Source organism: Thunnus maccoyii, chromosome 1 (genome assembly GCF_910596095.1).
Source record: "Thunnus maccoyii chromosome 1, fThuMac1.1, whole genome shotgun sequence".
In the NCBI taxonomy this organism is placed as follows: Eukaryota; Metazoa; Chordata; class Actinopteri; order Scombriformes; family Scombridae; genus Thunnus; species Thunnus maccoyii.
In genome coordinates, this window is record NC_056533.1 from 25,309,786 (window position 1) to 25,325,851 (window position 16,066).

Here is a 16,066-nt window from a genome sequence, read left to right on the forward strand (position 1 = left end):
TCTGGTCTGAACAGATGGAAGCCTGCCAGCTGCAGTCCGGTATCAATTCACACAGTCAGGTTTCCGTGAAGCACAAAATGGAAGATGAAAAAAAGTCTCTTTTCTTCCTCAGTAGTAGTTGGAGTTCATCTAGCTAAAGGGAAATATTCCCAGTAATGGAGTGCATCGTCCACATCTGCAAAGATGCACAAGTATGTAGCTAACCTCTGCCTAAAGAGGGGGAATATACCCTCCAGTAATTCCAAACTTGGTTACATGTTGTGTCTTATTAACTCTCTAGCTTGCCAGCTTTATTAGTTGGATTATGAACTGTTTGTAATGTGAGTTTGCGATTCTTTATTCAGAAAAATGGCATTACAGGTGTGTGCCATTTGCATGCTTGGAATAAGGTGCGTGCTTGCTAATAAGGAAGTGACAGTGATCCATAGTACCTCGGGAAACAGGGTCAGACCACAGGTGAGGAGAGAAGCAGCTGGAGCTTTGAATTAAATGTATGTGTGCTGGTGGAAATACTATTGCATGAAGAAGATTAACCTTGTGTAACTAGCTTCCTCTTCCACCTGTCTCTTTCTCCAGCTTGTAAGCCTGGCTTCTTCAAGGCATATGCTGGGAACACTAAATGCTCCAAGTGTCCACCACATAGCTCCAGCCATGACCAGGCTGCCACCATCTGTCACTGTGACAAAGGCTTCTACAGGGCCATCAAAGACCCCTCCACCATGGCTTGCACAAGTTAGTAGAATTTATGTATTTTCTCTCTCAACAGGAACATTCTTGTCTGTCTGCATGTAATCTGTATCAGTCTTTTCTCCCTCCATCTGCTCCCTTTTGTTATTGTTTTTTTTTTTAATTTTATCAGTATGATTGAGCTGAATTTAGATAGATGGGTGACAAATTAAAGAGAAAACCAACATAAAGTGTTTTAGTAAGGTTATGGGCCACCATGTTGCACCAGAACAGCTTCAATGCACCTTGGCATTGATTCTACAAGTCTCTGAACTCTACTGGAGGGATGAACACCATTCTTCCAAAAAATATTCCCTCATTTGGTGTTTTAATGATGGTGCTGGAGAGCGCTGTCTAAAACATCGGTCCAAAATCTCACATAGGTGTTCAATTGGCCAAAACTTGGCCTGCTCAACATTTTTATACATGCCATAGGGCATGATTGGATGTTAATTGCTTAACAACTTGTTCCATGCAGTGCATCTGTGTGGAAGCATCTGCATTTGTTATGTTTCTCCACACATTTATTCAGATTGTTCCTCTAATTTGTCATCCATCTGTATATGACTTCATTCAAGTGTTGGCATCCATATCTCAGTTATAAAAAAAAAATGTCATGATGTGTTTTTAACATGCATATAAAACAAATCTTACAAATGTATCCATAAAATTGACACATAGCCTGCTGGGATAGATCACTGAGGGCACTTCGAAAGCTTACCGCCCACACATTTACACACACAAGCACAAGTCATTCAAAGACAGTCACAACTTCAGCCCTGATTACTTTGCCAGATCAGATTTATGGAAATAGGAAAAAAAAATTAGAACTGTGACATTTCTATCCATGGAAACTGACACATAGGATGTTGGAATAAAACTGCAGGATTCTTTGGAAGCCAAACCACCTACACACCTTCCTACACACATAGTACAGATTCAGAATATGCTCAGCTGTTGCTTAAGGGCCTTTAACTGTCCAGTTTTAGTAATCATATGCCCACTGTCGCTTCATGCTCAAGGTCATATGAGTGATGTGATCCGAGGAGCTCTTCTGCACCTCACTGTTATACTCACTGCTACTGCTTTCATACTTACATACAAATCTGTTAAGATTTGTGCAGTACAATGCAAAAAATTGATCCTATTTCTGCTCATTTCATCATTTTTGATAAACTCTAGACAATCTAAACTCTCCCAAGAGGTCTACATTGTCTGAGATGGCACCACTGATTATGTGTCTTATCCATTCTTATATTCAATCGGGGATCTCTATATGTATTCTGCTTTGTTTGTACAAGGATAATTGTTTCGTGTTGGAATAATTGTTTCAAAAAGGAAGTGTCTCTCTCTAAATCCTTTTTCTTTCTCTTCAGGGCCTCCGACAGCTCCAAGGAACCTGGTCTCATTGATCAATGACACGGCTCTCTTCTTGCAGTGGATGCCTCCGAGCGACACAGGAGGCAGAAAGGACATCACTTACAACATCCTGTGCCAGCGCTGTGATGGAAGTGATGGCGACAGTGGTGTGACGCGATGTGAGCCATGTGAACCAGACCTGCGATTCATCCCACGGCCACTCGGTCTGACTGGTACCTCTGTGGCAATACTAGATTTTGCAATGCACGCCAACTACACCTTCCACGTGGAGGCGGTGAATGGCGTCTCTGGGCTTGGCGTGGCTGCACGCTCGCTGGCCAATGTTACTGTCAATACACACCAAGCTGGTGAGTTGCAGAGCTCTTGTTCACTTTATCAGCGCAACTTTTGAATTCTGTTTGTTTTTGTTTTTTTTAACTGTCTTTAAATTTAAATGTGGTGATGATGACAATCAGACTGACGTAGACTTGGTTAAGATGTACCATCACTTATTAATTTTGCAGAAACCATTATTTGAGTAATCAATTAATTGATTCATGTAAAACTAATTTCCAATAATGAGGATAATTGATTGTTATGAGTGATTTCCTTTCTTTAGTTAATTGTAAGTTGAATAGCTTTGGTTGATAAGACAAAAATAGCCATTGAAACACACCCACTCAGGCTGCTGGGACCTGTGATGATTAGTTAATAATGTAAACAATTAGGGCCATAAATTTATTTTTAACATAAATGAATGTAAAAAATATTTCACAGGCATGAAATACTACATAGTTAGTTCCAAAGTATTGCGATACATTCATCATTTTGATCTTGCTGGCCTGGGCAAAATGGCCATCTGGAATGGTGGGAATTTTCCCAGTGGACCTGTCGAACCCTTGAGATAGCAGGGAGCCAAGCAAAACTGATAAAAAAAATTGTTTAAAAACTAGGAGGTTACAAAAACTACAAAGAGTTTTACTCCACAAATGAAAAATTACATGGAAAAATTGTCTGCCTCTCTTGTTCTGTTGTTCCTGCATCAACAATGTACCTTTTGGGGTATTGGTTGGAGTATCTGTGGACTTGATGTGCAGGACAAATTCCTGTCAATGCTCAGATAATGATTCCTAAATTGGCTAATTTGAGTTTATTTATTCCATTTGTTTTCCTTTCGCTATACAGGTTGTTCAGGGTTAACTTTCAACTAGCCACATTTGGCTCTTAATTATGAATTAAATTTACATGCTTATGCTTGACATATGCATATGTACTATAGTTACATAATACCTGATTCATAGCTCATGAATACTTAGGCTTGTGCATATTTCTGCTATAGTAACAGATGGGAATTTATTTATTCTGCAGCTAGATTTGCCTTCCCAAGCACCCTGTGTCATTTTCCACAGTCTTTGTCTCTCCGTCCAGCTTAATGTGTCAATAGGTGAAACACATTTCTGACCCTTGAATAGCTGACAGAACCACTACGACCTGAACCTAGTCTTAATTAGTAGAGCCCAGCTGACCTGAGGTCAACTACAGCTAGCAGTCCTAAGGCTGTTTTGTCTTAGGCCTGAATTAGAAAACATGAAGTTCAGCCACAGAAATCTGAACCTTATATTCTCAGGGCAAGAATATTGATGGAATAATTGATGGAGGAAGGATAAAATGAAAGAAGGGAGGAGAGTGAATTAATAAATTATACTGGGATGTAAGAATGTGCACATTTTCTCCCCTTTCAGCATGTGCAGGAAACCAGTGTTGAGATAAAATTCTAATGAGAACAAGACTAAGACAAGACTAATCTGAGGCTCATATGTGAAGATATGGAATTGTGGGTATATCTGTGTTGGTTCCTCCCTGTGTGCAATAGGTAGCCATAATTGTATTAGCAAAGATTGTCACAGTTTACCATTTGTATTCAACATTTTTGGTCATGCTGGGAAACTGAGGTAGTTCAGTGGTAGTGTAAGTTAAATAAATTCATATATTTGAGTTCATTTGCCAGAAATATATTTACAATGTTTACAGAGTTAACTATTTACATATTTATGTTTACATGGTTATTATTTACATATTTTCATGTTTAAATATTTACATCAGCATTTTTAAAACAGTTTTAATAATCTCCTGAATCTACCTCTGTGGTTTACCTCAGTCAAATTCCTTCTAGCCTCTGATTGGTTAATTCAGCCACATGTGAGTTAGAAACAAGGAAGTGTTGTGAAGCTGATGAAGTGTGGAGGACAGTTAAGTGCTGCATAAGAAAGTTATCCATCTCAATCCTGCTGTTTCATTCAGAGTGATCCAACCACCACATATCGGACCCTCATGTGACAGTAGGGTGATAAACATATTTGTGAAGTGCAAACTATTTACATATCATGTGACAGTTTGACATAGTTTTCGCTTCAGTTTTGGAGACAACAAGATATATGTTATGCTGTTTGAAAGCTTGTTCAGCAGTTACAGGCAATATGTAGAATTACAGATGACTATTACTTATTCAGTAGATGGAAGGAACAAAAGTCGCTTGAAGACTGCAAATGTGGATTCTAAAGTCTTTGCCTTGTGGTGTCTTGATCAGAATGACGCTATGTGCTGTTTTTAAACTGGACTGGAAAATTGGTGAAATTGGGTTGCATTGGCAAAGCAGCGCTAATGGAGTCGACTGTTTAAGTGGAGCCAAGACTGGAGTGGAGTCATTTCACATTTAATGTCAAGTATTCAGAATATGAAAAGGCTTCCGTCCAATTCATAAATATCACTGTATTATTATGTTTTATTGCCCTCCATCAAACTATTTTGCACTTCATTGGATCTGTGGAAGGATTTAGTTGTGTTAAGGTTTGACTCATTTCAGACAATATGTGAATAAAAACTGTTCGCAATTATCATATAACATTCATAATGCTCTTTAATAATGCTCTATCTCATTCAAGACAAGTAATTTCTCCTAAGTTTCCCCGAGTATACAGTAGAAATATTGTGTTCAAGTATTATTTTTAGAAAGGAAATCTTATACTGATAGACTGTCATCATACCATGGAAACCAGATGACAGGTGTATATGTGTCACTTCATACCCATCTCTCCAGCAAAGGCAGCTAAGACTGATGGGAGGAAGTCGGAATGCAAAATAATCTCTGTAGAGGAGGAGAAGCAGCCTGTGGGGATGTTCCCAGGGTGTTTAGAGTGGATTAACTTGTCAAACTGCCTTTCCTCAGTAGACATGCTGTATACACACACAGCCAGGCTTGCATGCAAATAAACAGTCAAACGAATTTATACACGTGTGATTTTTGCGCACACATTTGCTTCGCCCATATTCCACCTACAGCCTTGCTCTGTTAGTCACTACAGCTCTTCCCTCTATGCCCTCTCTGTTTTCCTCTCTCCCACACAAACATACACATACGTTTTTTTTCTTGTTTTACCGCTTCCTTTTCCCTTTTCATTGACTGAGTGTCCTTATAGAATTGTACAATAGATAGATATAGCGAAATCCATTAGTGAGAGTACAGTGAGTTACATTCATTTGATAGAGGATAGAATCATTATGATCCCTTGTTTGCAGTTATATAACTGTCCTGCACATTTTATGTGGGGGATGACGATAAAAGTATTTTTTTAAGTTTGCATACTGCATGATTTCACCATTCAGACTGTTTGAATCAAGTTAGCTTCTAGAAGTGCAACGATTAGTGGATTAGTCGATTGACAGAAATTCAGCATAATCAATCATATCATAATCAATTATTTTGATAATCAAGAAATCATTTTTCAAGCAAACATACAAAAATTCTCTGGTTCCAGCTTCTTAAAAGTGAGCATTTGCTGTTTTTCTTTGACATAAATAATATTCAATTGAATATCTTAAGATTCTGGACTGTTGGTCGGACAAAACAAGCAAATTGAAGGCATCATCATGAGCCTAGGCAATGGCAAATTGTTAGTAGTTACAAGATAGGAGTACGCACGCACATCCAAACCAAAGGGGGCAGGTGCTGGGCTGAAAGTGAGCAAATGTAGAAATAAACAAATAAACAGCTTGCACACTGCAGAGCTCCAATGTCCACTTATTATTTATTGCACAAAGGTGTTATTATTTATCGCACAAAGGTGATGTTTTGAGTACCACTGCACTTCATCAGACTCCAGCCTGCATAAAACGTCACCTTGGTGCAATAAATAATAAGTGGACATTGGAGCCCTGCAGTGTGCAAGCTGTTTACTTGTTTATTCTAAAATTGTTAGTAGTTGCAGCCTATTAGTTTCTATGGCTCAGGATCTGCAGTTCGTACTTGTCTAAACTTCTTTTTTTTAACTTTGTTTTTATTATTTTCATGCAAATGAAAAAAATAGAAGATGACAGTCGTTAATAAAGATAAAACATATAACAATCCCCTCCCCCATCCCACTACCCTGACAGCAACAACTAAATTAGGCACTATTACAACAGAAAAAAATGCATACACATAAACCATACATAAAAAACACACACATAAAGACTAGGGAAAAAATAAAGGGGAAAAAGGGGGAAAGAAAAAGTGATATCTCTGAATATTGGTATGAGGTTGGTTTAAGTTTGTTGGTTATGTTTAGGGTAGTCAAGAGTGACTTAGACTTGGGGAGTCAGTAAAGGAGTGAGCTTGCCAGTGCTGACAGAGAAGAGAGAAATAAATGGATCCCAAGTAGAATGAAATTTCTCTGCCTTGTTTTGTTGTGCATATCTAATCTTTTCAAGATGCAAGCAGCTCATTAAATCTCTCATCCAGTGTACATGGGAAGGTGGTTGAGTAGATTTCCAGCCCATAAGAATCAACTGTCTGGCAATTAGGGTGGAGAAGACCAGGGCATCCTTCTGGGGATTAGAGAGTGGAGTGTTTTGGGGTGAGAGGCCAAAGAGATGAGGGGAGAAGGGTCAATGGTTGTTTTTAATACTTTAGAAATAGAGTCAAAGATAAGAGGTAGAGGTAGAGAGGTAAATAATTTAGGGCAAAGCCAAAAAATGAAGCTGTGTTTGTCTTTCTTGAGAATCAAAATGATAGTGGCTTGACGGAGGGAATGAGGCAGTATACCAGTTTTAAGGGCTTCATTAAACACGCCAAGCATGGGTTTCGCCAGAATGTTTGAGAAGGTTTTAAAAGACTCAGTAGAGAACCCATTGGGTCCTGGGGACTGGCCACTCTGCATAGACTTGATGACCTGGGTTACTTCATCTAAGGAGAGAGGTTGAACGAGTTGGGACTTAATGTCTTGGCTGATGGAGGGGATAGGCAAATTGTCAAGGAATGCACCTCAAAGAGAATGATCTGCCAATGATTCTGACTGATAGCTTGTCTAAACTTCTGTTAAGTGGACGGCACATAGCCAGTGCTGTGAGGTGAGTCATATAATTGATAGTGATATTATGCCAATGGTGGAATAATAGCCAATCAAAAGCAGAATTAGCAATTAACTGGATTTTGCACTGTGAAGGAGGGGGGACGATTTATTTTCTGTTGACATGCTATCTGTTTATAAATTGCATATTAATGCCTCATTGTGCTTTTAATTATGCTAAACATATTAATCAGAATTACTAATAATTTTCTCTTCCCTGTTGTCTGTGTGCTTGTCTAACCTTGATGAGTTAAAAAGCTGCAAGATGTATGATTTCTTTGCCTTTAAACAGAGAGGAGTGTTTATTTCATTCAAAAACATGATACACTAGAATTATCTTTCAGCTTTGTCGCTGTAGGAACTGTGCAATATCTGCACACTCTCCTCAACTCCTTTTACTCTGTATAGCAGAATGCAGGTTTCCTGCTTGTTGAAGCTGATGAAGGTCAGCTGTTGTCGTAACACCTCTCAAAGCAGCAAAGCAGAGCAGTGTGAGCAAGATGATCTCTGTGTTTATGAACAGTGAGCTGTACTCTGCTCAAAATATACTGAAGTTATTGCTCAGCAGAGCATTACCCAACCAAGATTCCTCCCACAAAGTTCACTGCAGTGCTCTGTGAAGAGGCACACAGAAATCAGTGCAAATTTGTGTAAGGTTTTAGCTGCACAGTAGAAGAACGTGCTCCCACAAAGACAGACTCACTCTGTGTTAAAAGTAATCCTTGTGTAAGATAGAAAATGACAGATTGTGTCCTAGAAGACATTGAACATATTGATTGATGAGCCTTTGTTGTGTGTAAACCTTGGATTAAAAAGTACACATGTCAAGTTTACATGTGTTTTTTTTTTTGGTAGTATCAGATTCATTTTTATACTTGTAGAGCTTGGAAGAACCAAAATGAACTGAATTACGTATCTAATCAAATCAAATAATTGGCAAAATGTGAGATTTAATGATGCATTGAACTTTGCTGAAAGAACCGAAATCTAATAGTTGCTTAATTCCCTGCAGAGTTGTCCACGATGACTCTCAATTCATTCCAAACTCTGCAATCGTTTACACGCTGCTTCACATAGTCACTGAGGTACAAATTTTCCTAATTTTAATCAAGCTAGTTTGTGGAATAAGATAAGTAATTATTAATAAATTGTGATGTTGAGTTTTGATGGTAGTTATAACAAACCTCATAGCCCAGAAAGTGCAGTGTGACGACCCTCTCTGGACAGACACTTTGTCCTCTGCCTGCAGGAGCTTGGTGGGCAGAGTTGGGTCATCGTGTATTTAGTTTCATTTATCTTTAAGTTATGTATAATAAATCTATTTTTAGTTAGTTAACTCATGTGTGGTCTCCCCTCCTTTGTCCAGCCTTAAGTCGGGTTGTGACATGCAGTTAGTCAGTTTTAGTCTTAGCTGAAGTCACATTACATGCATAAGTGTACCTGTATAGCCAGTGGCATTAAGATGGTAGGCGTTTTTTGTTAGCACTTGATTTTGGCTTGGTGTTCTCTGAAGATGACTCACAATGTAAGACAGAAATTGCACTTTGTTTTTCTGTGCCATGTCTGCTTGCAAAACAGCAAACTGTGCCATACAGTCTACATTTGGATTTGGAGGAGTTTTTTTAATGATATTGGGTACATCTCAAGTCTCTTAATTTATGTCTCCTCATCTGAACCGGAAGTTTTTCCTGATGTGCCATTTTGACAGCCGTCCCAAGTCTCTGGGGGTACGTCTCAAGTCTCTTATTTTATGGCTCCTCGCTCCTCGCCTGAACCGGAAGTTGTTCCTGATGCGCCATTTTGACGAACGTCCCAAGTCTCTTATTTTGCTTGGAGGAGCGAGGAGGGATCTCCGAGGAGCGAGGAAACATCAGAGCAGACTTCACGGAAGTCTTTTACTGGCCGACACACCCCCTTATTGGATATCAGTTATTGATCCGACATTGCACCGAAGTGGAGACAGATTACAGATTAAATGTAAGTGTATCATTCCCAAGTTTTATGTTTATTTATATATTCATCATATAGTTAAAAATCTGTTAATTGTCAGTCTGATCAACAAAAGAACCATAAACAACTTTCTTCATTTATTAGAAAGATTTTTTCTCATGATGTTATTTCCTCCATTAAACTGTTTCTTGCTGACAGATAGACTCTTCCTGGATTTAACTTTATCCATAATAACAGTTAAACACATTTATATTTTACATCATTTATCGTCATTTCCATTCAGTCACATGTGAGGCTGAAAATTCCTGAGCGTCGGGTTTGATATGAGTTACATCATTTCCATTTGCCCTGAAACATTTAGCCAAATAAATATTTATAATGTGTTCAGAAGACACCCTGATCATATTCTTGGTTATTGAATGATGAATTCACTATCAGGATTATCAAAAAATACAGATGGAAATGATCAATAAATAGTATAAATGCATTCTGCGAGTAGAAATGGTTTCTACAGCTGTTAAAGCCAACTGACAGCTGATCCAGCTGTGATCAGCTGTCGCCATCATCAGAAACGGACGTCGCTTCACATGACGCTTCAGAGGAGAGGACGTCTCATGTCTCTTAAAACAAATTTCCTCGTTTCCTCTCTCCTCGCTTGGTTTCCTTGCATCTCTCCTTGCATCCACGGTGGGAGGGACTAAGACGCAAGGAAAAGACACAAGTGAGGGAAACGTGGATGCAATTTAAGAGACTTGGGATGCACCCAGAGACTTGGGACAGCTGTCAAAATGGCGCATCAGGAACAACTTCCGGTTCAGGCGAGGAGCGAGGAGACATAAATTAAGAGACTTGAGATGTGCCCAATATCACTAGAAAAACTCCACCAAATCCAAATGTAGACTGTATGGCACAGTTTGCTGTTTTGCAAGCAGACATGTCACAGAAAAACAAAGCGCAATATCTTGGGATGCACCCAGAGTCTTTCTCTGGATTGTTGCTAAATTAACAAGAGTCACACAAAGTTTGCACATGCTTAATCCACGTGTGAACATTTCCCACTGTTGTGTGGTGTCCTTATTCAAGAGGTTTTCTCTCTTTTACTTTGCTCTTTTCCCCTTTTCTCCAGCGGGTTCTTTTCTGTTTTCATCTTCCTTGCTCTGGGAATAAGGCTGACTTCTATTTATATGCTCAGATGCTAGGGAGATGCAATCTCATGGGACTTCTTTACAGCTCTCCCTGCTCATTCCTTCTCTCTCCTCTTCCCCTCTGTCCTTCCTGTATCTGTTAGAGCATATACTCATCCATGGCAGTAGGTGTCTAACCAATGGATTGATTTATCCTGAACCTAAAATAGCTCCTTGCATAAGAGTTTTCTCACTTTGTAAAAATGTCCATGCGTAAAAAATGTAAAACTGAGACAGATGGAAGCACAGTGATACTCATGCATGGTGATAGATACATAACATTATACAGTATGCTGCAAACAGAAATCCCCTCTAGTAATGTGACTTTCTCTAACACTGTTATCCTCTAAGTGGGGTATGCATATTTATCCGCTGGACACACTGATGCCAACTGAAAAACATCAAAATTGCTAATTTTACGTGTGTAATTCTTGTGAAGATAAATTCTAACAAATTCATTAAAATCACAAGCACATATTATCATCACAAATGTACTTATTTATTTAAATTTAGTGTCTTTTCATGCATGGTTTTAAAGATTCAATGAAATGAATCCTTTAATGGTTTGAAATCAAAATTAATATTAAGCCATAACACACATGCAAATTTCTCTGATAATAGATTACAGAGTGACAGAATTTGACTTTGGACCTGATTTAGACTAGACATTTAAGCTGGTCTTACATAGTTATACTTTACATATAGCCTATGTCAAAGCTGTTCCTCTTCAGATTAGCTGATGTTGGCACTGCTGTTTTGGATATGCCTTTACTTGCATACATTGGCATTTGTACACTGGAAAGCTAAATATATTTCTCTGCCTCTCAACACTCTGCCTCTTTATTTTGGTTTTATTTAGGGTTATAGCATAAACTATGAATTTGGATGATGGCTTTGGACATAGATCACATATATCTGAAATGCTTTGGGCTTTTTGGGATATTTCACATGTAGGAATGCACTAAAAGATTTGCTTAAAGCAGATATATTCAATATTTTATAATAATAACAATGGATCATGTGTAACGTGAAAGGAGCCCCTTGTACTGACAAACTACAGTGACTAACTAGAATTATCTACCAACTCGTGAGTTCCTAAAAGCTTGATTAACTTTACGATATAGTGTCTTATTGCTCATTGTTTTGGTTTTCTGGCCTTTTTTGCAACTTTACTGCTCTTAAAACACTCTACATACTACCTGTCCAGCACCAAATGGCAGACAAAGTTAGTGACTAGCTGATGAATATAGTGAAGCATTCAGAAGCCAAAGAGTTAGATATTTTGTAGACCAAAAAAAGAGCTAAAAGGAGAGTAAATACCGGACTTACATTTGGCATGTTACCACAAACACAACTCCAAATGAATTCTAATTTTTTTCTGTAACTGCTGGATGTGTAAATAATAATAATAATAATAATAATAATAATAATAATAATAATAATAATAATAATAATAATAATAATAATAACTTTATTTGTATAGCACCTTTCATACAATAAAAATGTAGCTCAAAGTGCTTCACATTGAAAAGATAAAAAAATCAAATGAGAGACATTAAGAACATTAAACAGGAATACATGCAGGCTACTGTTTGCTAAAAAGTTAGCTATATCAACTTAAAAAGATGATGATATGTACGTGGTTTTGTCCACAGCTGCCCCCAAGTGGCCAAATAATTATTAGTTATTGCAGGTGTAACGCTAAACATGTTTAATATTGAAAGTTTTGTAATGATGGATGCCTTTTTGCTCATGTAGGCTGACCACCAAAACACTAAAACTACATTAGTCGTTAATATACTGAAACTTAGTGCCTGAAACCAGTATTTCAGGTATGGTACACATTTGCAAAGTAACTCAGTGGAATCTGTCCTTGCTTATGCACTATTGCACCATAGTTTTCTGTCAAAACATGCTCTATATTTTTGTTTGTGTGTCTGCTTTTTGCCATTAATGACTGCAGCAGGCAGCCAGACTGAGAGGTTTGAGTTATTCCCACAACATCTCCAGACACTCAGTCTGTGCAGCTCAGGCACCACTTGTCACCAGGATAGGAAGGGCACATGTTAACTGGAATAATATGGCTGACAGCAGATGTGTGATCTGGCTCTGCAAATTGTTTAACAGACAACACAGTCCAATGATCTAGATTCCATTGATGCATGATGCTGTTAAGGGTGTGTTATGATTTATTAATGATTTTTTTTTTGACACAGTGATGTATTTGTTTCCTTTTATGATCCTAAGAACTGTAAAAGAGGGAATTACATGGCAAGTTTCTCAGAGTTGTCATATTGATTATAACAACTATGATAATGTTTGTGTGTCTCAAAGTCACAGATAGGACATAGTTTAGAATTTTAAGTGCATAACAAAATGCAATAGACCCGAATTAGGATTCTGAATCTGTGCATTGTAATGTAAAATTTGGACACACTTTAAATTTAAATATGTCTCACCTTGACTGTGCATTTTTGCAGGAGTCAGCATCAAACTTCTGCTTTCCATGTGCACCATTTCTCTCTCCTTTATTTTTATTTATTTATTTTGTTTGTTTTATTTTTAAACAAGCTGTGTCTGGGCCGAGCTGCTGCTAGAAAATCTTGGCTTCTTGACAAGATGTGAAAGTCGCATCTGCAATCCAGTGAGTCTGACTTAATCCAGTGGCACGTCACATTTTCTGAAGTGCCCCATCCAGTCTGTGGCCTTCTGTGTGTATCAGGTTATCTGCTTATCTGAGCATGAGGGCAGTTTAAGACATCAATCTAGGCCTGAATTTGTATTCCAGCAATGATTTCCCGAAAAGCACGCTCGACAACAGAGGGACTGGATCTATTAGTTTGCCCAATCATATTCTCTTCAAGCGAAGGCTCAATGAATAATTGATGGTAAATATTTGAATCTCTGCAAGGTTATTTTGTGTCTCCTCAGCATCCTCATGTAAAATATTCTCCCAAATTCAGCAGTAATGACAAACATGATAAACAGCTGCTATAGGTCTGGTGGTTAACAAAAATGTTTTTCACAGGCTGCACATCATACTGAAACTGGACAGTAAAAATGGCTCTCCATCCTCTTTGGGTTTTCATGTGATACTGAAACAATTTTTCGTCGAAACTTCCAAAAAGGTGTTCCATTACTCAAAAGTTGTTTTACTTCAGATTGTCTTCTGTTAAGCAGTGAGTGGTATATACAGCATCTGACACTTTCCTCAAGCTCTATTTCTTTTTTTTTCAGTTTGGTGTTCTAAAACTTTGTTGAAGTTTTTCTTGTGATGGCTGAAGACACTTCTGAAATGTGTTTTGCAGTAGTGTCTCTGAACTCAGTGGATTCACTTTAGAGTTCACTTCCTCAGTGGATTCACTTTGGAGTTCACTTCAGTGGCCACAGCAATAAATGGCTGGAGTCACTCACTGCCTCAGTCCCTTGGGCTTCTCGGACAGGTGACTAGGGGTTGCAGAGTTTGGCTTTAGACTTCAACCATTCTTCCTGCTCTTGTTTCTCCCAGTCTTTCTACTTTATATGTCAAGATTCACTCTCTGACAAATGTGCAGTGAAGCTAGTAATTAGTCAGTGAGTCAAGTCATCCACTTTTTTGTGTCTGTCTTAAAAGTAAAATTATAAAGCTTTTAACATTTATTAGTTTTATGTTATAGAGAATATTTAGACTAATTTTTCAATTTATTGAGAAAAGTCAATAAACAACAGAAAACAATTTTTTTGCAAACTACACCTGTTTGTATTATTGTAGAACTTAAGGTTTATAATCACAGCTGACTCAAATCCCAACACTCTTTGACTGCATCCGCAGGTCCGGCTCTGGTGGGTGTAGTCAGGAAGGACTGGGCCTCTCAAAACAGCATTGCCCTCTCCTGGTCAGAAGTGGAACAGCCACCCTCCGACATAGTGGACTATGAAGTCAAATACTATGAGAAGGTAATGTATTTTTCTGTACTAAATAAAGTAGTTTTAAACTTTTTTTTTCAATGACAATGACTATAGACTATAAGTGCTTAGTGGCAATAGTGATTTGTATTATAATAATCAGTTAGAAAAGTTATTTTTGCTCTAAAATGCACTGCAAGTGATGAAATACACAGTAAAGAACAATCAGCCCACAGAACAATGTGCATTGTTAGCATGCAGAATCCCAAATGTAAGTGTAGAGCATTCATAATTCATTGCTATCGCTACTCTGTTCACCATCTGTTCTGGTAGTTAATAGGATAAAAATGATGTGTTTTGTTCAGACGTTGCTGTGACAATGGGTTTATGCAAAAACATGTTTTTCTGTCTTGCCTACAATGTGCTTTTGTTTGTCGTCTCTGGCAATCTGTTTCTACATTTCTAGGAACAAGAGCAGCTGAGCTACTCATCAACACGGACCAAAAACCCCAGTGTGGTAGTAACAGGCCTCAGACCCTCGACTGTCTATGTCTTCCACGTGCGCGCTCGCACTACTGCCGGCTACACAGCGTATAGCCCCAACTTTCAGTTTGCTACTGCAGCTGAGGGTATGATTGTGGAGGAGTTGGGCATGAGGGAATTGTGCCTTGGCTTGTGTTTGCACTAGGCTGTGCTTTAAGCAGGAATGGGAGTGATATTCAGTCATCTTTTCAGAAATTAGATTTGTGCTGAAATCCCAGTGGGTATGAAGTTTTAGTTTTAAAACAATAGATCAGAGCAGAGAGGACTTTTAAAGCTAGAAAGTCAGACATTGTGGAGTCACTGGTGTTGATCAACAACCCTATAAAATCCCTGGAGACATTTTATGGTCATTCTTTGCTATGGATCAGTGAAACTCATCAGTGCTTCTTCAGGCATGAGCCATTTATTTTAAATGTTTATAAGCTCTGTAAGTTCCTGATTCAGGCTGTGCAGTTGTGCTTATTACAGTTTTCATGCACACATAACGCTCTGCTGATTCTAACCCTGAAATATGCAGAGACGCACAGCCTCCTACAAGATACACATTTTAGGTGATGAATATGTAGATGTCCACCTTCACATCCCGTACACTCATATACCGATGCTCCTGACATAAGTTTATTTAAATGCTTGGAATGGGCTTTCACACACAGTACGTGCTGTATTCTCTCTCACCTTATTCGACCTAAACACAATCTCACACAGTTTCATGCCACATCAATGCAGAGATTTTCACCTTTTTTTTTTGTTTTGTTATTTGTTTTCTTATGTTTCTTTACTTTCGTCCTTTTTTACCTTTCTTCATTTTATACCAACAGATCGGAATTAGGTTGGAAGAAAAGAGTTTGTTAAAAACAATGTTAAAAAGTTAAATGTTCAACATCTCATCAAAAAATGGCACTATTGAATAAAAATGTTACATTTACAGATGTCTTGTATATCAAGCATTTACATATGTACAGAGACTGAGATGTCAGTCCTTATACATCAGGGAATATTTTTCTGGTGTCTGTTTAACTAGTTTTTTTTAGAGAC

At 38.1% G+C, this 16,066-nt stretch overlaps 1 protein-coding gene across 1 annotated transcript in view; it reads left to right on the top strand.

Moving 5' to 3' along the window:
* Positions 1-16,066, top strand: part of epha6 (eph receptor A6) — a 63,162-nt gene that overhangs the window by 36,206 nt on the left and 10,890 nt on the right. The window contains exons 7-10 of the mRNA XM_042416717.1: positions 577-732; positions 2,103-2,453; positions 14,415-14,539; positions 14,955-15,117. Of these exons, the coding sequence (XP_042272651.1) occupies positions 577-732; positions 2,103-2,453; positions 14,415-14,539; positions 14,955-15,117 (795 nt within the window). The remainder of the gene's footprint in view (positions 1-576; positions 733-2,102; positions 2,454-14,414; positions 14,540-14,954; positions 15,118-16,066) is intronic.